The sequence below is a fragment of the Eumetopias jubatus genome, unplaced genomic scaffold (genome assembly GCF_037043125.1).
Source record: "Eumetopias jubatus isolate StellerSeaLion01/CBP00866 unplaced genomic scaffold, mEumJub1_p1.0 scaffold_1, whole genome shotgun sequence".
Taxonomy (NCBI): domain Eukaryota; kingdom Metazoa; phylum Chordata; class Mammalia; order Carnivora; family Otariidae; genus Eumetopias; species Eumetopias jubatus.
The window spans coordinates 164,340,366-164,364,122 of record NW_028274807.1 but is presented as its reverse complement, the minus strand read 5'-3'; the positions used below and the strand labels follow the sequence as shown (position 1 = coordinate 164,364,122).

Sequence of the window (23,757 nt, the reverse complement as noted above, 5' to 3'; positions counted from 1 at the left end):
TGTAGATGATGGTGGTGTGCTGATTGGTGATGGTTCTAGGACCACGCTTGGAGAGCTCTTGCTCTGTAGCAGGAAGAACAATCAAGTTACAATTAATTACATACAACTACTCCAGGCTATTCCAAACCAGCGTTTACTTTGCTTTCTGAAACTTTAAAAATTCCTTAAATTCACCTCCCGGGACCTGGGCATCCTTGCTGTCCCCCTGTCTGACTTACTAATGCTGAGAATGGCCCACTGGCCTGGTAGATGGGACAGGGCAGGTTCCCTCTCTCCTCCTCCCTCAGACCCCTCTGTAAAGGAGGGTGTGGGAGGTGAGATTGCTCCCTGCCCTGCCCTGCCCTGCCTGCCCCTCACGGCTCCCAGACACTCTTCTCTCTCTTTTTCCTCCTTTCCACCCCCAGGCTCCCCTCCCAATGGTAAAATTACCCAGGGCCCCAAGGCTGCTTTCCTTCTGAAACCCTATAGGCCTCCCTCTGACTGCCGTCTCAAGTGTTCAGAGGCGCACCTCTTGGGCCTTTGTTCTCCCCTATAAAGGCCACAATATAGGAGAAGGGATGGAGAAGGGGAGCAAGGTGCATCTTTGACCTTTGTTGAGCCCCTACTAGGTACCAGGCACTGTATGAAAGTGCCCCTCATTTAGTCCCACAACTGCTCTATGAGGTAGTAATAATATTATCATCCCATATCACAGATGAGGAAGTCAAGGCTGGGAAAGATAAAGTGACTTACCTAAAGTCACACAGCCAGTCAGAATTAGAAACCCATTTCTTTCCACTTTACTAGAAGCCTCTTTGAGCCCCACTCTTAACCTCTCCCCTGGAGTTTATGTACTCTCCTGGAAGCCTATTTTCCAGGTGAAACTGAGGTCCAGAGAGGGGCAATGACTTGACTGAAGTTACACCAGACATCCTGGCAGGGCCTGGGCTTCTTCAAGAGGACTGGGTCTCCCCCACCCCAGGCCAGACCGGTGGAAAACTGCCACAGCTAGGGCTGCCTCTGCCGTAGCCCTGGCTGGTCCACTCTGACCACTGGTTCGGCCCCCTAGGCCAGGATGGGCCAGAACCTGTGCTCAGTAGCCTTGGGTCTTTCCCAGTGGGTAGGGCATCCTCCCAGAATCCTTTGCTCAGCAGCCGAGCCACTGAGGGAGCACCAGCCTGCTGCTGTCCAATCCTTTGCCCCCCGACCCCCGACCCCATCCATCCTGCTGCAGCTCAGGGCTACCCACATCCTCTGGACCAATATCCTCTCTTTCTCTGTGTCAGTTTCCCTTCATCCAGGCTTCGTCCAGCCTGTCCCTGCTCTGTAGTCAGAGGGCACTCCCCAAAACTCAGAGCTGAGTGCTTCGTGCCCCTCTCCCTGCAATTCCCTTCCATGGCTCCCCACAGCCATTAGGAAAAGCCCTAGTTCTTCCTTCATTAAGGCCCTTTGACCTCTGGCCCCACCCCCCTGGGCGACTGTATTTCCTGCCACTCCCCTCATGGCCCCTAACCCTGACCCCTTCAGAAGTGCCCATGTGTGACCACATAGGCATCAGAGAGTCTCCAAGTCTCTGCACACATTATTTCTTCTTCTTGAACCACCCTTTCCTTACCTCTCCATCTGGGAAAACATGAGGTTGGTGGTGGTGGTGGACAAATAAAGGATGATGGGGCCTCTCCAGGGAGGGTTGTGACTCTTTTCTGTACTTGCAGTCTTGATGACCTCATCCAGTCTTGGGACCTTGAATTCCATCTTCATGCTGACGTCTCCCAAACGTGTATCCCCAGCCCAGAGCACCCCCTAGATCTCCAGACTCATAGAATCAACCACACACATTTCTACCTGGATGTATGTTGGCGTCTCAAACATTACACACTCTAGTCTGAACCCTGCTCTTCCCAACCCCATCTCCCCCCACCCCCGACCGCAAAGCCTGCTCCCCCATCAATCCCAGTCTGCCTGGTCTCAGTGGCTGAGTCACCATCATCTCTTGCCTTCTAGTATTTCATATCAGTGGAATCATAGAATACTCGTCCTTTGATGACTGGTTTATTTCACTGAGCATTATGTCTTTAAGCCTCATCCATGTTGTAGCGTATGTCAGGATTTTCTTCCCCTTTTTTTTAAGATTTTATATATTGGGGCGCCTGGGTGGCTTAGTTGGTTAAACGTCTGCTTTTGGCTAAGGTCATGGTCCCAGGGTCCTGGGATCAAGCCCCTCATCGGGCTCCCTGCTCAGCAGGAGCCTGCTTCTCCCTCTCCTGCTCCCCTTGCTTGTGCTCTCTCTCTCTCTCTCTCTCTCTCTCTCTCTGAAATAAATAAATAAATAAATCTTTAAAAAATATTTAAAAAAATTTTTAAAAAGACTTTATATGTTTATTTTAGAGAAAGAGACCTTGAGTTGGGGGGGAGGAGCAGAAGGAGAGGAATAAGCAGATCTGCACTGAGCGCAGAGCCCAATGCAGGGCTCGATCCCACAACTCCAAGATCATGACCTGAGCCGAAACCAAGAGTCAGACACTCAACAAATTGAGCCACCCAGGCACCCCAGAATATCCTTCCTTTTTATGGCTGAATAATGTTCTATTGTACAGGCAGAGTGCATTTTGTCTCTATGCGTTCATTCATCAGTGGATGGACACTTGGGTTACTTACACATTTTAGCTATTGTGAATAATGCTGATATGAATATGAGTGTGCAAGTGCCTGTTTGAATCTCTGTTTTTAATTTTTTCTAATGTACATCTAGAAGTCGAGTTGCTGGCCTTTTTTTTTTTTTAAGATTTTATTTATTTATTTGAGAGAAAGCAAGATAGAGAGTGAGCACGAGCAGGGGGAGTGGGGCGGGCGAACAGAGGCAAGGGAGAAGCAGACTCACCACTGAGTTGGGAGCCGGACGCGGGACTCGATCCCAGGACCCCGGGATCATGACCTGAGCTGAAGGCAGATGTTTAACTGACTGAGCCATGAATTGCTGGCTTCTATGTTTAACTTGTTGAGAAACTGTTGAACTGTTTTTCACAGTGGCTGCGTCATGTTACATTCTGATCAGCAACAAAATGCACAAGGAAGGTCTGGCAGACTTTCAGCTCCACATCCTCGCCAACACTTGTTATTTTCTGGGTTTTTTTGTTTTCGTTTTAAATATAACAGCCATTCTAGTGGGTGTGAAGTGATATCTTATTGTGGTTTTGATTTTCAACTCCCTAATGACTAAAGATACTGAGTACCTTTTCCTGTGCTTATTGACCATTTTTTATTGGGTGTTTGTGGTTGTTGAGTTGTAGGAGTTCTTTATATACTCTGGGTATTTAACCCCTTATTGGATATGTGATTTGCAAATACTTTCTCCCATTCCGTGGGCTGTCTTTCCACTCTCTTGATCGTGTCCTTTGATGCACAAAAGGGTGTAGGTTTATTCTTCAAAGGAAAATCGGAGTGGCAAAAAACACCAGGGGGGACAAATAGCAAATATCAACTACAACCATCCACTAAGGGGCCCAAACCAGAGCTCCAGGATCATCTGAGATTCTCCTTTGTCCTTCACTTCATCCATCCATCCATTCATTCATTCACTCATGCATTCATTCATTTATTTATTGGACAAACTCAGAATCTAGTGGGGGAGACAAATATGGATATAGACCATCCTCATGCTGGGTGTCAAGAGCTACAACCCTAAGGAAAGCCCGGGGGGCTGAGGGTGTGTGTGCAGTTGAAGACATCCTGTGGCTTAGCCCTTTAAAATGTCTTCAAATTCACCCCCTCCTCTCTGTTCCTTTGTCCACAGATAGCCCGTGCCTCTAGTCTCACCCTGTTAGTCCGAGCCCTCTGAGAAGCTAGTACCAAGACAGGATAAACTATGGAAGGATTTTATTAGGTGAAACACCTGTGTGAGAGGAAACTCGGAGGGAGTAGAAGGCTGGGAGAGCTGTCGGGCTGTGATGTACACCTAACCCCAGGTGAAGAAGAGAGGGAAGGGAGGTTGGGTGGAAGGAGCTAGTCTGCCAGGTTGTCTAAGGAAGGTCTGGTAGGTGTCAGGTAGTCCTGGGTCTCCCAGGAAGGGGCCTGCCTTAGTAAACCCCTTGTGTTAAGTCATTGGCTGGGAGCACCCCACGGGAAGCATGGCCTCAGTGCAAAAAGCACAGCAGCCCTTGGTCAGTTACAGTCCCTGCAGTTCAAAGTCTGTGAGGCTCATTTTCCTGAACCCCACAACCCCCACAGAGGTGCCAGAGTGATCTTCTAAAATGCAATCTCACTGTGACATTCCTCAGCTCAAACACGGTCCGTGGCTCCTTAGTGTCCTCAGGCTACATCCTTAAAATCCCTAAATCCTTATCCTGGCTCTCAAAGTCCTGCTGGGGGAAAGGGGACAATTAACCTTGTGTGCTCCACGGCCCACTAATCCTCACTCTCGTGCATGGCCTGTAGGCCTCAACCACACTGAACTGACTACCTGTTGCTTCCTAGATGTATGTTCTCTTTTATTGCCCTACGCCTTTGCCTGCATTGTGCCCTCTGCCTGGAAAGCCCTTCCATACACCTCTCCCATCAAAGCCTAGCTCAATGTCAAGTGCTTTCTCCAGCTTCCCAGGTTCAGTCGGCAGCATCCCTGACTCTGTCTCCAGTCCAGGCTCACATTCTCTGGAGTAGACAGAGGATTCCTGTGGCTGTGTCAGAAGAAGGGAGCGAACAGCTACCACCGTCCTCTCGGACTTCGCTTCTGCCTTCCCAGAGCAAGCTGGCTTATATGGCCTCCAGATCTTCTCATACCCCCATTTTCTCCCCAGTGCTTACAACAGAAACCCACTGCACAGAATCCAGGGCAGCCAGAGATTGAAGCCCATCCCGATCCAAGGGCTTTCTCCCTCCCTCCCCCACTTGCAATCCTGCCTTCCTGGACTTAGGATGTAATGGTTTATTTTTAGACCATACATTAGAAGGGAATCTGCTTGACGCCTGAGGTGTAACCAGACCCTGGGCTGGCCCTGGCCTTGAGCTCTAGCTGGGCAGAAGAGCCATGAGAAGGTCCAAAGGCAGTCCTGGGGGTTGGGGCCCCGGGGAGATAGCACACTAGGGCAGATGGATGCTCCACTGAGCTCCAGTGGGTGGGGGGGGCTTTCTTTCAGGGCATGGGGGGCTCCTACAACCTGATCCACCTGAGCCCCTCCTTTGACAACTGGGGCTCAGAGAGGCCAAGGTTACCAGAGGCAGACCAGGGACTGAACTCGTGTCCCCACAGTGTGGTCAGGCTGCCCAAAATTGGAATGTGGAGCAGAAATGATTGTGTCTTTGTTCTTGCTCTGGCTTTCTCTCTCGTTCTGTGTGCACCTCCAGCTTTACACCATGGAGAGCCCCCCCAACGCAGATGGCGTACAGGCTGGGTCCAGTTTTGTTTGGCCACAGATAATTTGAATTTTTTTTTTAATTGTGGTAAGATACACATAACATAAAATTTACCATCTTAACCATTTTTAAGTGTACAGTTCAGTGACACTGAATACCCTTATATGCCGTGCAACCAGCCCCACCATCCATCCCCAGAACTTTCTCATCTTCCCCAACTGAAACTGTACCCACCAAACAGGAACTTCCCATTCCCCTCCCCCAGTCAGCCCCTGGCAGTGGCCTTTCTACTTTCTGTCTCTATAAATCTGACAACTCTAGAGACCTCATCTAAGTGGAATCATACAATATTTGTCCTTTTATGACTGGTAGATTTCACTGAGCATAATGTCCTTAAGGTTCATCCATATGGTAGCACGTGTCAGAATTTCCTTCCTTTTTAAGGCTGAATAATATTCCGTTTATGGATAGACCACATTTTGTTTATCCATTCATCCACTGGTGATGGCCCCTTGGGTTGTTTCTACCTTTTAGAATTGCGAATAAGGCTGCTATGAACAAGGGTGTGCAAATATCTCTTTGAATCCCTGCTTTCAATTCTTTGGGGTATATGCCCCAAAGTGGCCTTGCTGGATCATATGGTAATAATACTTTTAATTTTTTGAGGAACCATTTTTTCACAGCAGAATTTGAAATTTAAAAAAACTAGTTGCCAACATCAAAGAAAATCTGGCTTCTGTTGAGACATTTGAGGTCTGACATCACTGGTCTTGAACCAGCCCCACTGGGCCCCCAGGAGAGACACCAGCCCCACCAAGCCGTTCCCCTCCTCACAGGGCTGGGAACTCAAAACTCTTTCCTTTGTTCCCCAGCCCTAGGTAGGCTCCGTGATACCTCAGTGACCCCTTTTGCCTTCTCAATGATCCTGGGCCTGTTTAACATATCCCCTGTGTTAGAGCTCTCTGTTGAAACCCCTGGTGTGGTTCCATTTTCCTGGCTGGCTCTGGCTGGTAGCCACGGGTGGCTCTTCCTGTCCAGCAATGCTGGACAGCAGCTGACCCCTTCAGTCAGGTATCAGCTTGCCTGGTCCCCTCTCCTGACTCCCCATTTTTCTACCTCTGGCTGACTTGGCCTGCCTGACTTACGAGATCAGGTGTGTGCCCCTGCTCTGATCAAGTACCTTCCAAGAAGATGCTCTTATCGAGCACCTACTATGTACCAGAGACCATGTATAAGATTTTATACATCAACTATACTCAAATAATAAAAGCAGACACAAAAACAAACACACAAAAGGATTGCTTTCAAATAAGAGAATACAAACGTAAAAGAAAATTTGGCAATAAGAGGGTTTTACTAAGTGAGACATAAAACTAGACATCTAATAACAATCTGTATGGATGATTCTTTAAAAATAAAGACTTCATGCAATTATCTTATGTAGTCCTTGCCACAACACTGTGAGGTGGGGGCCACTGTGATCCCCATTATACAGACGAGGACACTGAGGCCGAGACAGAGAAGGACTTGGCCAAAATCCCAGCCAGGCAGTGGCAGAGCCAGTCACAAGGACCCCGCATCCTCACAAAATGAGGCTAAGCACACTGTCCTTGAGTCAGTAAGTTCGTTTTTCTATCATGAAAACTTACGTTCTATTCCTGTTTGATAAATACCTGACCTAGCTTTCTGTGTCTTCGTTTTCTCATCTCTCAAATGGAGATCATGACAGATGCTACCTCACAGGGTTTCAATGAAGAAGAATGATGTGGAGTCCACCGAGTGCTTATCTCCACAGCCAGCACATAAGAAGTGCTGAACAGATGTTAGCCATTGATATTATTACCTGGATCTGGAGGGATTATTATGCAAAGCATGAAAAGCACAGTGGGTGGGAAATGATGCTTATGGAAATATCCTTATTATATAATGGAAAAATCCTTATTCTATGTGCAAGAGAAAAGGGCCCAAAATAAAAATAAATACCTCATGCACTAAAGACTCACAGGAAACACACCCAAATATCTAACTGTGGTTGATTTTGGGTGCTAGGATTTGGTGCAAAAAATTTTTTTCTAACGTAAATGTTAAAAAGGTAATAAATCACTAAAACAAGAAGCACCATACCCTTCAAATTTATCAACAGATGCAATGCAGTCGTATCACAATTCCCACTGGCCTCTTTGTGAAGTTGATGAGCTGCTCCTAAAACTCAGTGTGGAAATGCAAGGGACCCAGAACAACAAAACAATCTTGAGGAAGAGGAGTAAAGGCGGAGAACCGTGCCACGGGCATCCATGTCAGGGCTGGGCTCAGAGCTAAATGTTGCAATCGTGACCACCAAGAACATTCCCCACTTGGAGGTCACTATTCTTCTGAAATAATGCTGCAAGCTTCATTGAGAGAGGTGTCTTAGAACGAGAGTAGAAAAAGAGAATGTAAACATCCTTGGAAATTCTCCAGTTCTGTGGTTTCTGAATGATGATTTTTTTTTTTCACCAGACTATGGTGGATTTGAGGAAAAAGGACACGCAGTAAAATTTTCATAAAGCTTTGTTCATTTATTTATTTTTTTAAAGATTTTATTTACTTATTTGACAGAGAGAGACACAGCGAGAGAGGGAACACAAGCAGGGGGAGCGGGAGAGGGAGAAGCAGGCTTCCCACGGAGCAGGGAGCCCAATGCAGGGCTCCATCCCAGGGCCCTGGGATCATGACCTGAGCCGAAGGCAGATGCTAAACGACTAAGCCACCTGGGCACCCCAAGCTTTGTTCATTTAAAACCCTCTTTTGTTTCTGCTGATAATTTCCCTGCTTTTTTGGTGTAAAACTATTCTTTCTTTTATAAAATGATGCTGATAGTTGATGGTTTTGGTATTTTTATTGTCTCCAATTAGCAAGGGAAAGACTTGGCAGCCCTCCTCTGACTTTTTAATTTTATTTATTTATTTATTTATTTATTTATTTATTTATTTATGAGAGAGAGCGCACGCACACATGCAAGTGGGGGTGGGGGAGGGGCAGAGGGAGAGGGAGAGAGAGAATCTCAAGCAGGCTCCACGCCCTCCTCCCTCAAGCGTGGAGCCGAACGCAGGGCTCAATCTCAGGACCCTAAGCGGTCGAAATTAAGAGTTGGCCACTTAACCGACTGAGCCACCCAGGTGCCCCTATTTTATTTATTTATTTTTTAAATATCTTATTTTTAAGTAATCTCCACACCTAACACAGGACTTGAACTTACAACCCCAAGATCAAGATCAAGAGTCACATGCTCCACCAATTGAGCCAGCCAGGTGCCCCGTTCCTCTCATTTTTTAAAAAAATACTCTCTAACTCAGAAATCCCAAAGTCTGGGAAAAAGTGCCGCTGCCTCGGGGCTGCTTTGCCTGGAGTGGGGGACTAGACTGGCTAAGCTCTGTAAGGCAGCTTGGCAAAAGGAGAACATAAGCTTGGGTTCAAATGGAGGCTGTGCCACTTGCTTTACTGTGGGAACTTGAGAAGTTACTAAAGCTCTTTGAGTCTCTTTCTCCATCTGCAAAATGGGGATGACTGACACATCTCAAGGCTGCTGTGAGAATTAAATCAGATAACATATGTGACTGTACTTGGACCATCATAAGCACTTGAGCAACTATCCTCCAAGAGTTTGTGAGCTCAGAGAAGGCCCCACTTTTCTCTTCTGTAAATTGAAGAGTTCTCGTTTCTTCAGTCATTCTTTCTGTTCCCACTCTGGTCTCTTCTGTTTGTTTTCTGGTTTGTCACTATTGCTCTTGAGATGTTAATCTAGAACTGAATATGTGCGTTGGTGTGGAATAGCTGTGTAAAGTAGGGTGTACTATCACCTCCTTCAATCTAGACTCTGTACCTCCATTTATGCAACCCAAGTTTGCAAGGGATTTTTGTGTATGTGTGCTTCTATTTCACTCATTTGGTATTTGTTGGGCTTAGAGCACCTAGCAGCCCCACATCTTTTCATAGGAAAGTTTGCAAAACCCTCTTCCTGAACTTGTGCAATTTGAGTCTTGGACCTTAAGTGAGGGGCTGTACATTTATTCCCTTTTATACTTTATCCAATAGACAAGGTGTCCTCCCTGACTAGATGGGTCAAAGGAGACTCCAAATGTGTTCTCATGCTCAAGAAACTTGAAGGAACATTTAGCTGACTCTCTTTAGTCCAGGGAAGAAAACGTTTATTTGAATCTTAATGGAATCCAAGGCAGCGGGGCTGGCACTAGGCAATAGGGCTAGAGAAGATGCCTTGATGCTGTGGCTTTAGTCCCCAGCAGCTCGCCTGTATCAGGTTCACCCTAGGGGCCCGGCATGATGGCTCCCTGCCTCGGGGCAGTGGGCTCTCTTTCCTCTCTCACCCCACCTGGATGGCTTGGGGATTTGAGAGGAATCAGGAGCCCACACGAATGACAGCTTGCAGAGCCCAGGGGTCTCCTACTGTCTCCTGAGAGCAGTGACATCCTAGAATCCTCCTGTTGATCCAGGAACCGCAAAGGGCATAGGCCTGGCACCTTGCCTCTGCTTTCCATCCTGGCAGCTGGATTGCATGCCAATACTGCCCAAATGATACCTGGGTCCAGGCTGGTGCCAACGTTCAGACGACACGGAAGGAAAAGTGCTCTCTTTATTGCTCTAGACTGGCCCGCCCGCGTGTCTCCCAGAATGGGGCTCTGCCCTTGCACATTCAGGAGATGCAGTGGTGGTCATACTGGAGCCCAGTGCAGCTGCCGGCCCAGCACTGGCCTCAGTCGGTCTTCCTGAATCCTGGAAAGCAAAGCCCGCAGGATGGCATGGGATTCTGAAGGCAGCCAGGCCTCATTTCCATCATCCCCCCAGATGCCCAAATACTCCTCACAGCTGGGATAATGTCACCCTAGAAGCCATGGGTCTCCATGACCGACAGCCACTGAAACGAATTTCCCCTTTATGAATTCAATGGGCTGTAGGAGACAGAAATCCCCAGCACAGAGCCACACAGCCCCCTGGCCTCTCAGTTTTGAGACCTCACGGGAGGCACAGAGCTGCTGGTCAGAAAGAAAGAGGATCTCCTTCAGCCCAGCCCAGCCACACTAGCTGTGTGACCCTCGGCAAGTCACTCCACCTCTCTGGGCCTCAATTCCTTCATCGGTCATGTGCAACATAACTGAAGCACACCTAATAGGCAAATAAAATCCTGGCAAAACTGGTGTTCGGGTAAGCGTAAAGTTCTATGAGAGAATGAGAAACACCCAGATTCCCTTCACTTTTCTACAGTGTTCCACACTTAAGCCCTTTCGCATCCGTTCCTCATGTGGTTTTGCATAACACCCTTGTGCAGTGGTTATTACTACACCCATGGTCCAGTGGAGGAAACGGAGGCTGAAAGATGATCCTATGCCCCAAAGCTGGTGAATCGGCAGGAGTCCCTGACTCCAGGCCCTGTGCTGTTTCCTGTAGGCTAAGCCCCGTTTCCAACCAAAGACCCTGATAGGGAGGAAGATGGTGAACATAGGAAGGATGGAAACATTACCCATCAGCCTAAGCTTCTGAAAGAGGGGGATGAAGCCATGCAGGATGCTGTGGATCCGGTACACTGCTCACAAACAGAGAGAAAGGAGCTTGAGCTTTGTGCCCCAGCAAGGGACCCAGGGTCACTCCCCCCGCCCCACGCTCGGATAAAGGCCTAACCCACACAAACAGGGATTAGTGGTGGAATTTCAGGCAGCAGGTTGAGCTTAGATAATAGTACTGGAGTTATTATTATTAAAAACAATGACCTTGAACAGCAATAACAGTGCCAGGAAATTCAGTGAATTCAGTACCCCACTCCGTGAACTGCCTTGTTTTCGATCTCTGGCTAATTCTGTTTGTTTGCCACTTTAAACTGTTTTTGTTGCATTTTTGTGGAGCTGCCCATTTTTTCCATGGGGTTTTGCCAATGACCTCACCGTGACCTTGAAAGTGGTTAGGAAGAAAACACGAGCATAAGGAAATCTTTAAAAAATGTTTAGGTGGTGGCTTTCTGGCCCTTAGTGGGCATCTGTCCAGCCACCACCCCTAAAGAGACTGGGTGTGTGTGTGTCTGTGTGTGTGTGGGTGTGTATGGGGGGAACTTACCCAGCCCAAAGTAGATGCCAACGGTCTCCAGGGAGGCGAAGGTGAGCAGGCCGACCCCAAGGGACATGAACCAGTCTGCGAGGGCAGCGAGGGAGAGAATGGTCAGCCTGCAAGTCTGGACGCTCCTATCCCCCCACCTGTTCCCACAGCCCTCACCTGCATAATAGTGATAACACACCAGCAAGGTCCCAATGGCAAAGCAGAGCAGGACAAAATGGAAAAACTCATCTGTAAAGGCAGAGGTGGGAATTACTATTTGCTTCTTTCTCTCTCTCTCTCTCTCTCTCTTTTTTTTTTTGTTACTAAAAGTAGTCCTGTCTCTGCTCCTATGTAACTTTATTCAGAGAAGGTGCTCCTGAGCAGCCCAACTAAAAAAGCACCCCATTTCCAGGCTTTATCTCATTTTATTATTTTTCTAACACTGACACCCCTCAACTTGTTATATTTTTATTTCCACACTTATTCTCAAAAAACAAAGAAAAAAATGTGAAACAGATTTATTCTCTGTCCCTCTCAGTAGGATGGAGGGTAGGGATTTTGCTCAGAGACTAAAGCACTGCCAGGCTTGCAGAGCTGCCCAATATTTTTGTTTGTCAAATGAATATTAAATGCAGTAAAAAATGCAAATGTGTCAAGTCTAAAAGTTTCACAATGCCCCATTTTCCCTCCCTAATCCCCCTCCTTAAAAGCAAGCGGTGGTTGCCAAAACCTTTCCAGGCATATATATGCACATTTAAAAAAACCAAAAGCAGGAAGGTATCACAATTCCAGATATAAAGATATACTACAAAGCTGTAGTAATCACAACGTTATGGTTCTGGCACAAAAATAGACACACAGATCAATAGAACAGAATAGATAGTCCAGAAATAAAGCCATGCTTTTATGGTCAATTAATAGTCGCCAAAGGAGGCAAGACTATCCAATGGAAAAAAGACAGTCTCTTCAACAAAAGGTGTTGGGAAAACTGGACAGCTACATGCAAAAGAATGAAACTGGACCACTTCCTTACACCCTACGCAAAAATAAATTCAGAATGGATGAAAGACCTAAATGTGAGATAGGAAACCACAAAATTCCTAGAAGAAAACATAAATAGTAATTTCTTTGACACCAGCTGTAACAACTTTTTTCTAGATATGTCTCCTGAGGCAAGGGAAACAAGAGCAAAATTAAACAAATGGGACTACACCAAAATGAAAAGCTTCTGCACAGTGAAGGAAACCATCAACAAAACAAAAAGGCAACCTAGTGAATGGGAGGAGATTTTGCAAATGATATATCTGATAAGGGGTTAATATCCAAAGTATATAAAAAAACTTATATAACCTAACACCAATAATAATAATAATCCAATTAAAAATGCACAAAAGACATGAACAGACATTTTTCCAAGAAGACATCCAGATGGCCAATAGACACATGAAAAGATGCTCAACATCACTCATCATCAGGGAAATGCAAATGAAAACCACAATGAGATATCACCTCACACCTGTCAGAATGGCTAAAATAAAAAAGACAAGAAATAACAACTGTTGGCAGGGATGTAGAGAAAAAGGAACCCTCATGTACTGTTGTTGGGAATGAAAATTGGTGTAGCCACTGTGGAAAGCCAATTATGGAGGTTCCTCAAAAAATTAAAAATAGAATTACCATACAATCCAGTAATTCCACTACTGGGTGTTTACTCAAATAAAAAGAAAACACTAATTTGAAAAGATATATGCACCCCTATGTCTATTGTAACTTTATAACAGCCAAATTATGGAAGCAAACCAAGTGTCCATCAATGGATGAATGGATAACAAAGATGTGGTATGTGTATATTATGGAATATTACCCAGCCATAAAAAGAATGAGATCTTGCCATTTGCAACAACATGGATGGACTTAGAGGGTATAAAGCTATGTGAACCAAGTCCATCAGAGAAAGACAAACACCATATGACTTCACTCATACGTGAGTGAAACAAACATACAAATGTACAAACAAAGAAAAAAGGGAGACAAACAAAAAAACCAGATTCTTAAATAGAACACACTGATGGTCACCAGAGGGGAGGTGGGGGGAGGGGTGAAACAGGTGAAGGGGATTAAGAGTACACTTAGCATGATGAGCACTGAGAAATGTACAGAATAATCGAATCACTATATTGTACACCTGAAACTAATATAACACTGTATGTTAATTATATTTGAATTAAAAAAAAAAAGCAGGACCCATTTGTACACCTACAGCTCTATCATTTCCTTTCTTCCTCTCATAGATAGATCAGGGCTGTCTTTCCATCTCAGAACATATGTAGATCGCCCTGTTCTTTTGGATGGCTGCATAGTGTTCCATGGTATAAACTTAACCTAATTTATTTGTCTGGTCCCCCATTGATGAACCTAGAAGTGTCTGATTTTTTGCTGTTAGTGATGCTGCACCAAATACATATGAATCCCTGCGCACGTATTTCTGTGGGCCCCATGCTCAGAAGCGCAAATGTAGGCTTGGAGGGTTCTCCAAGGAGAGGCACTGAGAGTGGGTTCTGTGCCATGGGCCGGCGCTCAGGCGTGCTCTGTGAGCGAGGCCCTGCGGCACTTTGCCAGGCACTGGGCTAGTCACTGGGGAGATGACACAGGGCCCTCGACTCAGTCAAGGGGCTGAGAATAGAGGTGGCTCTGTTGTCTGTGTCCAAAGGGCAATGAATAAGGGTCAGGGTGGCATTAAAGGCTCAGGGGCTCCAAACTGAGCTCGTGCTCTAGGAAGGAGAGCGGAAAGGGGAATCATCTTCTTGCTTTGGGGTATAATGTCATGCCCTGCACTTTGGGAATCTCAGTTTTATTCAAATGAGGCACATTTCATAGCCCAGGAAAGCTCTAAAACCCTGGTTCATTTAGCTGGAGAGAGACAGAGTCAGGGGCTCACACCCAGGTCTCCCACTCCCTGAAGGTGGGCCTTTGCAACAACCCCAGATGTTTCTAGAACAACTGCCATTTATTTAATCAAACACCCTGGTCTCCTGTCCCTTCCTTGACCTCCTCCCTGAAGCCCTCACAGACCCCTGGCTTAGAGCGAAGGAGTTCCTTCCAGTTCTTACGGCTCCTTCTCTAGAGTCTAGCTAATCTAACCTCAAGGCTTCCTCACCCCCGCTTCCAGCTCCCCATTGTGGCCAGCGGGCTAGGGGGCACTTATCATCCCTGTGACTCCATGTATAGCAGAAACAGCACAGGACCAGGGTTCAAGCCCAGGTTGTGCCACTCGCTCGCTGAAAGCCCGCACTCCATCCTTGAGCCTTAGTTTCCGTATCTGCACAAGGGGAGTCCGTACCACCTTCTTGAGGTGATTCTAAGCTGAGGAGTCTGCAAACAGGGCACACAACCGAGGTGGGCTATGATCGTTGTTTTTCTAGGCCACTGGCAGAATTTCTGCCCATAGAAATCTGGACCAGACAGGCAGAAGCAGCTTGGGGGCACCAACTTCCTTACCATCTTTCTTTATATTCAGTCTTCTTAACTCAGAGGCCTCCACTTCTCCTTAGGAACAAGAGAGAGATAAATGTTGAATTTGGATGAGGGACGGCTGCTGGGGTTTTCTCTTCCCTGCTTCACTGAGACTGGCTCTCCTGGGTTCTTCTTCCTGGGTCAGAAGGCACTCACCACAGGACCAGTCAGAGCAAAGCTGTGAATGTGGGGCTATCTGTCCTTGGGGCCCCCACTCACCCCCCCTCCTCTCCACACAGGCCTGAGTCCGCATTCTGTTTCCTTTCTCCTGAGCTTGGAGGTCCCTTTCCAGAATCATGGAGACACTCTGGCTGGTGATGGCATCCCTGCTGTGACTGACCCACCCTCTCAGGCTGTCTGGTCCTGTCCTAAACCCTGGAATCCAGGCCCCCTCCCCCTCTCTTCTCGGAGTTTGTGTACTTACCACTTGCTGGGTCAGAGCCTCTTCTTCGGAGTCCTGGAAATTAGAAACTCAACATTAGTGCCACGCTAGCTTGGGACCTTAACAGGTGCCTGCACCCTAGCAGAGGAAGTAGGTGACCTCTGAAGAAGCCACGTCAAATTCTCCAGTCCCCAAAGGAGCTTTCCATCTATCAGTTGCTTGTTGCAATCCCTTTTCCTCTTGCCTGAAACCCTTTTCTAACCCTCTGAGCCCAGGTCAGAGTCCCAGGACCCCAACTGGATTTGGAGTCCCCATCTCACACCCATGAACCCCAACAGTAGCTGGTTCTTCCAGGGGAAAGACAGTGCCCAGACCTGTCCATCATCCATACTGACAATCTCTCCCCCCTAAGCGGACACTCACCTGATTCTCCAGAGGGCACCACCTCTCCAGGGGCACCTACATGGAAGGAAAATCAGTGATCACAAATATCCCTTATCCTCTGGGTGGGGAGAAGTTACACTGTGGGGAAGGTGGATCTCACTCAGAGACTTTCCATATGATCTGAGTGGGCTAAGTGGTGACTGGAGCAAGCTGGAAGCCTATTCCTTCCAAAGGGGCAGCCACCACCCACCAGCCACAGTAGGAATGCCTGTCTAGTGTTATAGGTCATCAAATTTCTGATGAAAAGCCAGAAATCCAGGTTTTTACACCAACTTCTTGATTATAAAAGAGGTTGGCAACTCTTGGATTCCACGGAATCAAAGATGTCATCGTTTGTGAGGCATGACATTATTTTATACGTTACTATGTAAGGAAAACCACTGCCAATTTTAATTGTAAGTTGCCAGTGATTTTAAGATGCATCCTGATTTCAGAGATGTCTAAATGTGAAAAAGTATGAGTTGATGAAATATAATAATAATAATAATAATGCTCTATGAGCCAGATAAAACACATCTGCACACACGTGGGCACCAGTTTGCAACCTGTGCCTGTTCTTGACCATGCAAGATGCAGGTGATGACACTCAGCTACGTGGACCCAGCCCCACCAGGCCGAGTTCGGGGGAGCCGAGCTGGGCTGCATCCTGGGAACCCCAGCCCCACACCCTGAGTGTTGAGCTCCTTGTCTGCACTGCTGAGGGTGATGTGAGCCCTATGTACTTGTCCCAAGCCACAGCCTCCTCATTAATCTGGTCTAGGGTGGCCTACCCACCCCATTCACCCTGATTCTTGGTGCCTATTCTAGTTCCTGGTGACATCTCTCCTAACCTGTCAAATCCTTCCCCTCAAGGGCAGGTAGGACCCCAGGTAGCGCCCCCTGCCCCCACCACCAGTAGTCACCATGCCGGTACACTTTCCAACGTTTGGGTCAGCCCCAGGATACAGACACCAGAAGGGGGCACTCAGCACACAACAATCAACATGCTGGACTGTCTTGAAGGCTAATATGCAAATAGAAAGCATCATCTGCAGGTGACCTAAGAGTGGCCAGTGCTGAGGGTATGGAGAATATACCTACTAGAATGGCATGAAATGAGACTCCAAGAGTGTAATTTACTAAGAACCTCCAATGTCTTGGTGGGGGGGAGTAATTCAAAAGTTTGTGGTGGTATCTATGTTTTCTAGAGTAAATATGAATTTCTTTTATGATGAGAAATAAAACCATTTTATTTTTAAGTAATCTCTGCACCCAATGTGGGGCTTGAACTCAAAACCCTGAGATCAAGAGTCGCATGCTTCACTGACTGAGCCAGCCAAGCACCCCAAAAACATTTTTTAAAGATTTATTTATTTATTTAAGGGGGGGAGGAGCAGAGGGAGAGGGAGAGAGAATCCCAAGCAGACTCCACGCTGAGGATGGAGCCAGACGTGGGGCTCGATCTAATGACCCTCAGATCATGACCAGAGCCGAAATCAAGAGTTTAACTCAGTCGGCTTAATCGACTGAGCCACCCAGGTGCCCCCAAAAACATTTTTAAATATATGTAAATGTAACAGTTTCTCCCTCATTTTACACCCAGTGAAACTATTCTTACACTACTTGAGTAGTTAAAAACATTTTTGTAAACCAAGTAGTACTTGTTTTTGTGTAAAAAAAAAAGGAAGAAAGAAAATCAGAAAATTCAGTTAAGCAAATAAAACAGTGTAACTATTACTCATAATGCTACCACCCAGAGGCAGCCATGGGTAATATCTTGATGCAGAAATTAAAATATTTCATTTACATTTCTTAGAATGTGTATGTGTTTCTTGTTGATTCTTGGGTTATTATCAGGTGTTAGGAGACTACGTAAATTATAGAAATGTTGGATTAAACAAAATGAAGAATTTTTTTCAAGGAATCTCTATACCCAACATGGGGCTTGAACTCACAACCCCAAGATCAAGAGTCACACACTCCACTAACTGAGCCAGCCAGATACCCCATGTATTAAACAAAGTTAAGTGGGTTTTCTTAACTGCAGTATGCATTTGTTAGGCTTTTTGGCTAACTGGTTCATTCTTACAAATTGTCCCCATTTCATCAAAGTGCTTCCAAGCAAAGTGCCATAATGTTTATATCTCCTTGCTGTAATAATCACGAAGCCTGGAGATAATTATTCCATAACATGAGTTTTTTTGAGATGAGATCCTTAATTTTCCTGTGCACCTGTAAACAGCCCACTATTCCAAGACAGTGGGTGCTAATCATGTTCCATTTTGCTGGCTGGGAAGCTCAGGCCCAGAAAGATCGGGTGACTGAACTAAGTCGCCCTGCAAGTCAAGGTTATAGTTCAGAAGAGATTCCGGGACAGTCTCACCAAAGCAGAAAATGCTTGCTTTCATCCCCATTTGCCAATGTTCTGACCATTTTTCTTTTCATATCTCCTATATTTTCCTAGCACTTTTCGGCCATGAAACACCCTCATGAACTTGTTTCTGTCCAACAAAGCCCAAAGCCCTCATGTCCTTTGTGTAATTCCATTTTCGCCAAAGCCACTGGACAGTGACTTACCTCCATAGAGCTGAAGCTCATCCTTCAAAAGGTCAGGCTCCTCATGCTCAGCACCTGAGTGGAGACAACCCCCTTTAGTCAGCTCTCCCCATCACAGCACCCCAGGGCAGCTTCCATCTCCTGCACATCTGAAGCCTTAAAAAGTAACATGGTCCTTGTTTGTGCTGGGGGTGAGCCAGGCAGTCCTCAAGAGGCAAGGCAGCCTTACAAGTACTTTCCCTTTACCCTTTCTAACTCCCCACACACACTCAGAGGTGACTGTGGTCAGTTTCCTGAAAAAGAATTGAGGGTCTAAGTGGACCTGGGCCTCCTTCAAAGTCAGTAATAAGAGTTGCCATTTATTGTGCACTTACTAGGTATCAATATGGAACTAAGTAATTTATATTTAATATTTCACTAGATCCTTACAGAAATCCTATGAAGAAGGTATTCGTACCTCTCCCTCCCCCATTTTATGGGTAAGGAAACTGAGGTTCACAAAGTTAAATTATTCCCTGAAGGTCACACAGCCAGTAAGTGGAAATTCCAGGGTTCAAACCCAGATCTGACACCCAAGCCTGCAATCCTAATCCCTTTTTTAAAAAGATTTATTTATTTGAGAGAGAGCGAGAACGTGCACGAGCACATGCACAGTGGGGGGAGGGGCAGAGGGGGAGAATCTTAAAGCAGACTCCCCACTGAGCGTGGAGCCAGCAGTGGGGCTCCATCTCACGACCCATGAGATCATGACATGAGCTGAGACCAAGAATTGGATGCTTAACCAACTGCACCACCCAGGCGCCCCCTCATCACTTTTATCTTCAGAAACAGAACCCAGAACTCAACTCCAGCTTCAGGGGCAGCATTTATTCAGCATCTCATGTGTGCCAGGTTCTGTTCTAGGGATTAATCCAGGCTCTTTCCCCCATGTTCTTTTTTTTTTTTTAATATTTTATTTATTTGACAGAGAGAGACACAGCGAGAGAGGGAACACAAGCAGGGGGAGTGGGAGAGGGAGAAGCAGGCTTCCTGCCGAGCAGGGAGCCCGACGCGGGGCTCGATCCCAGGACCCTGGGATCATGACCTGAGCCAAACGCAGACGCTTAACGACTGAGCCACCCAGGCGCCCCTCCCCCATGCTCTTTTCTTGCCACAATCCATTTAAGCCACAGTTTATTTAAAATTTTTATTTTTCCAAAATTCTTTTCCTGGTTGTCAAAATAGAACATGCTCACTGTATAATATTTATAGTATAGGACCAGGTCAAAAGAGTGAAAACAAAAATCACCCATCATTTAACCATCCAGAGATAACCACTACTAACATTTTGCTATTTTTCCTTCCCATCGTACTCATCACCACATACGTGTGAATTTTTAGAGTATGTATGAGATCAAACGAATCGTATGATTTGACATATTTCTTTTTCACTTCAGAGATATGTGAAGAATAGAGCTGTAGGCAGGACAGGCTGTACTTTGCTGGTGTCGGACATTTGGCTGCTTGCTACCGGCACCCTACTATAAACAATGCCATGAGGAACATCCTCACGCAGGCACGCTCGGTCCTGCTGAGACTCAACGGTGAGCTGGGGGGGGAGGGCAAAGGAGAAAGGGCAAGGCCTACTGCCTACCAGGTGAGCTGTCCCGGGGGGTTGTCCCGCCCCCTGGCTTTGCTGACGTTGTCCAGTTACTCCTGGGTGCTGGTCCTCATCACTGCTCTCTGCAGAGAACAAACACAAGCTGTAGGAGAACCTCAGTCTGGAACGAGCCTGAAATACATTGGTTCTGGTGTTCTCAGAATTTAGCCTATATGAGAAGGTCTGGAGGAAAGAGAGGTCTTTGGGGGATGGGAGGGGTAGGAGATCTGCCATAAACTTTCTGTGTGATCTTGAACAAATCATTTAATATTTCCACTGCTGCTTTCATGAAGATAAGACAAGGTCATCCGAGGTATCATATTACAAGCACACGGCTGTGTCATCTCTGTGTCCCCATATCATGCTGACTCTGTTCCCACCTGGAAGGCCCTTCCCATTTGTCTCCTTTATCTTGAAGATTAAGGGGTAAGAAGGCTTTTCCAACTGCCCCAGCTCACGCTCATCTTGACCCTCCCTCGTCTGGGGTTACTATAGTATCAACTGTCTGTACTTGACATGGTGGGCATGAGGGCCAGTGGTGGTGGTGTTCATGTCTCCAACCATTTGAGCTCCTGAAGGACAAGGCCCGGGTCCTCACTCATCTAAAGGTGCCTGAAGGAGGAGCTTGATCAAGACTTGAAGAATGACAGATTTATTTGCACTCTTGGACAGTCAGCATTGCAGGAAGTTCCGGGTTTCAGGTCCAGAGGACTCCCTTTTCCTTAGGATGACCAAGATGGCTCCCACCAGGGCTAATGTCCCTCAGTGTGCTTGGGAAACTCCTACTCAATCGTGGATAAATTTCAAATTTCCAGGAAGCCAGTTAACTGCTTTAAAATCAGTGCACGTGATCTCAGCTAGATACAGAGAAAAAGGTATCAAGAAGTACATCAAGATTACAACAGCAGTATTTATCTCAGAAGATAGGATTTTGGTTGGCTTCTATTTTCTTCTTTTCTGTATTTTATAAATATTAATCAGTGTTTAAAAAAAAAAAAGGCTTTTTCGGGTGCCTGGTAGCTCAGTGTCTGCCTTCGGCTCAGGTCATGATCCCAGAGTCCTGGGATCAAGTTCCAGATCAGGAATCCTTGCTCAGTGGGGAGCCTGCTTCACCCTCTGCCTGCCACTCCCCCTGCTTGTGGGCTCTCTCTCTCTCTCTCTCTCGTGCTCACTCAAATATAAATAAAAATCTTTCAAATAAAAGGCTTTTTCATTGCATTTTGCAAAATATCAAACAATACAGAAAATGAAAGCAAAAATTACTCCAAATTCTATCTGCCTCCATCAACATACAAATGAACATTATATTTTAGCTTTCTCTATGGTTTATTCATAATATATAACTTTTTTTAAGATTTTATTTATTTATTTTGACAGAGAGAGACACAGCAAGAGAGGGAACATAAGCAGGGGGAGTGGGAGAGGGAGAAGCAGGCTTCCCGCTGAGCAGGGAACCTGACATGAGGCTCAATCCCAGGACCCCGGAATCATGACCCGAGCGGAAGGCAGACGCTTAACGACTGAGCCACCCAGGCGCCCCTTATATAACTTTTTTTAAGTAGGCTCCATGCCCAGCATGGAGCTCAATGTGGGACTTGAACTCACGACCCTGAAATCAAGACCTGAGCTGAGATCAAGAGTATTTTTTATAAAAGGCATTATAGAATTATATGTTGTCTAAAACGAGGACAACTTTTGTATGTACACTCTAATTCAGTCACTTAAAAAATTAACCCTGGCAGAAGGAGTCACACTTTGTTGTTGGTGCCCCCAGTACCCATCCCAGAGCCTGGCACATAGCTGGTGCTCAATAAATATTTATTGAATCAATGTAAGGAAACACACTAATATGTGTTTAGTGGTTATATCTGGGTGACAGAGCAAAGGATGATTTTCTTATTCTTTTAACTTCCTTATATACTCCACATTTTCTACAGTGTTCCTATGTGTAATCTTTCACAATAAAAAGTTTGTTTTGTTTTGTTTTGTTTTGCTGAGAGAGAGAGAGAGAGAGAGTGCACATGAGCAGGGGGAGGGACAGAGGGAGAGGGAGAGGGAGAATCTTAAGCAGGCTCTGTGCTCAGAGTAGAGCCTGACATGGGGCTTGATCTCACGACCCTGAGATCATGACCTGAGCCGAAATCAAGAGTTGGCCGCCCAACTGACTGAGCCACCCAGGCACCTCTCACAATAAAAAGTTTTAATTAAAAAATAACAGGATACAGTGAAAACAAAAAGAAATGTAGGGAGAGCAGTCCTGGATGCTAGAGTATGAGTTCGGGTCCTGAGTGTGGAGGAGGGCTGGGGCTGCAGTGAGCTACCCAACCAGGCTTGGGGCCTTGGGAGCCATCTAAGCCCAAAGAATGGGCAGGGTCTGAGTTCTAGCAGCAGGCCAACCCATTGTGGATCAGAGATTGGAATCCTGATATCAGTATGTCTCTGTGCTTCTGTTGATTTTCTTGCTGTTTTTTCCTGGTGTTCTGTTTTGCTAACTACACGTAGTCCCTATGTGTGCTGTGGAGACCTGAGGGAAGGGGCTCATAGCCACACTTGGGGGAGAACATTTGTAGGGGAGCAGCGCCCCTGAGGGTCAACCACAATCGGAAGACAGAATGTCACCTCCCACCCAGGGAGGAGAAACAAAAGGACAGGCAAGAGCCCCCTTGCACCTGGAAGCTCTTCTTCCAGGGCTAACCCTAACAGGGGATGGGTTTATATATGGTCCACTCTTGAACAATACGGGTTTGAACTGCACGGGTCCAGTTACACGCAGATTTGTCACCTCACTGTGCTATAAATGTATGTTCTTTTCCTTTTCTTAATAACTTTTTATTTTCTAGCATACTTTATTGTAAGAATACAATATATCATACATGCAAGATACAGAATATGTAGCAATCACTGTTTATGTTTTCGGTAAGGCTTCCAGTCAACAGAAGGCTTTAGTAGTTAGGGGGAGTCAAAAGTTATATGCAGATTTTCAACTGCGTGGGGAGTCAGGGTCCCTAGACCCCACGTTGTTCAAGGGTCAATTGTACTTTTCAATAAGGGCAGTGACAGGGTACCCGGGTGGCTCCGTCGGTTAAGCATCTGCCTTTGGCTTGAGTCATGATCCTAGAGTCCTGGGATCAAGCTCCATATTAGGTTCCCTGATCAGCAGGGGGGGGTCTGCTTCTGTCTCTTCCTCTACCCCTCCCCCTGCTTGAGCTCTCTGTCTCTCCCTCTCTCTCTCAAAGAAATAAATAAAATCTTTAAAAGAAAAAAATAATAAGGGCAGTGGCTTCCTCTCCAGTCTCATGAGGACTACAAATAAACCCACTGGACCCACCAATCACTCACTCTCCTCTGTCTGGAGAAATAAGCATAGATTTTATAGTATTGAATTTCAGTCTCATCATTTGCAACGTGAGGATGTGAGGCCAGGGCTTTGCAAGCATTTTTTAGGATTTAGCCTGAGAATTCTTCCCCCAAATAAAACCTCAGGCCCAAGCCCACTCCGTAAAGCAGATCTTAGTGCAGGCATTCTGGTGAAAGAGTAGACCAGAGCCCACCCCTTAGGCTCCCCAGTCCCGGAAAGACCTCCAGGGATCCCAAGCTGGTTACTGAGCCCTCTGACAGCAGGTCAGCCTCCCCGTGCCTCAGTTTCTTCACCTGTAAAATGGGAATAATAATAGCACCTTCCTCAATGGGTCTCTATGAGAATGAACTTAATTATTACATGTAAAGTGCTTGGAACAGTACATAGCCCATAATAAGTGCTCAATAAATGCCAGGCATGACGCTGCTGGTGCTATCCATTCAGCCTAACATTTTGAATTAAGAGAATAAAAATGAA

The 23,757-nt window shown here is 46.3% G+C and overlaps 1 protein-coding gene across 2 annotated transcripts in view; it reads right to left on the bottom strand.

The window, feature by feature from the left end:
• Positions 1-7,886: 7,886 nt before the first annotated feature.
• The window catches only part of TMEM40 (transmembrane protein 40), a 32,841-nt gene continuing 16,970 nt past the window's right edge, over positions 7,887-23,757 (bottom strand). Inside the window, exons 4-11 of one of the 2 annotated variants that reach the window (XM_028101544.2) lie at positions 18,305-18,358; positions 15,728-15,763; positions 15,347-15,379; positions 14,908-14,955; positions 11,587-11,658; positions 11,431-11,505; positions 10,844-10,906; positions 7,887-10,098 (exon numbers count right to left, since the gene is read on the bottom strand). In XM_028101544.2, the coding sequence (XP_027957345.1) occupies positions 10,079-10,098; positions 10,844-10,906; positions 11,431-11,505; positions 11,587-11,658; positions 14,908-14,955; positions 15,347-15,379; positions 15,728-15,763; positions 18,305-18,358 (401 nt within the window). In that variant the 3' untranslated portion in view covers positions 7,887-10,078. The remainder of the gene's footprint in view (positions 10,099-10,843; positions 10,907-11,430; positions 11,506-11,586; positions 11,659-14,907; positions 14,956-15,346; positions 15,380-15,727; positions 15,764-18,304; positions 18,359-23,757) is intronic. The other variant, XM_028101545.2, reaches the window with a different exon arrangement.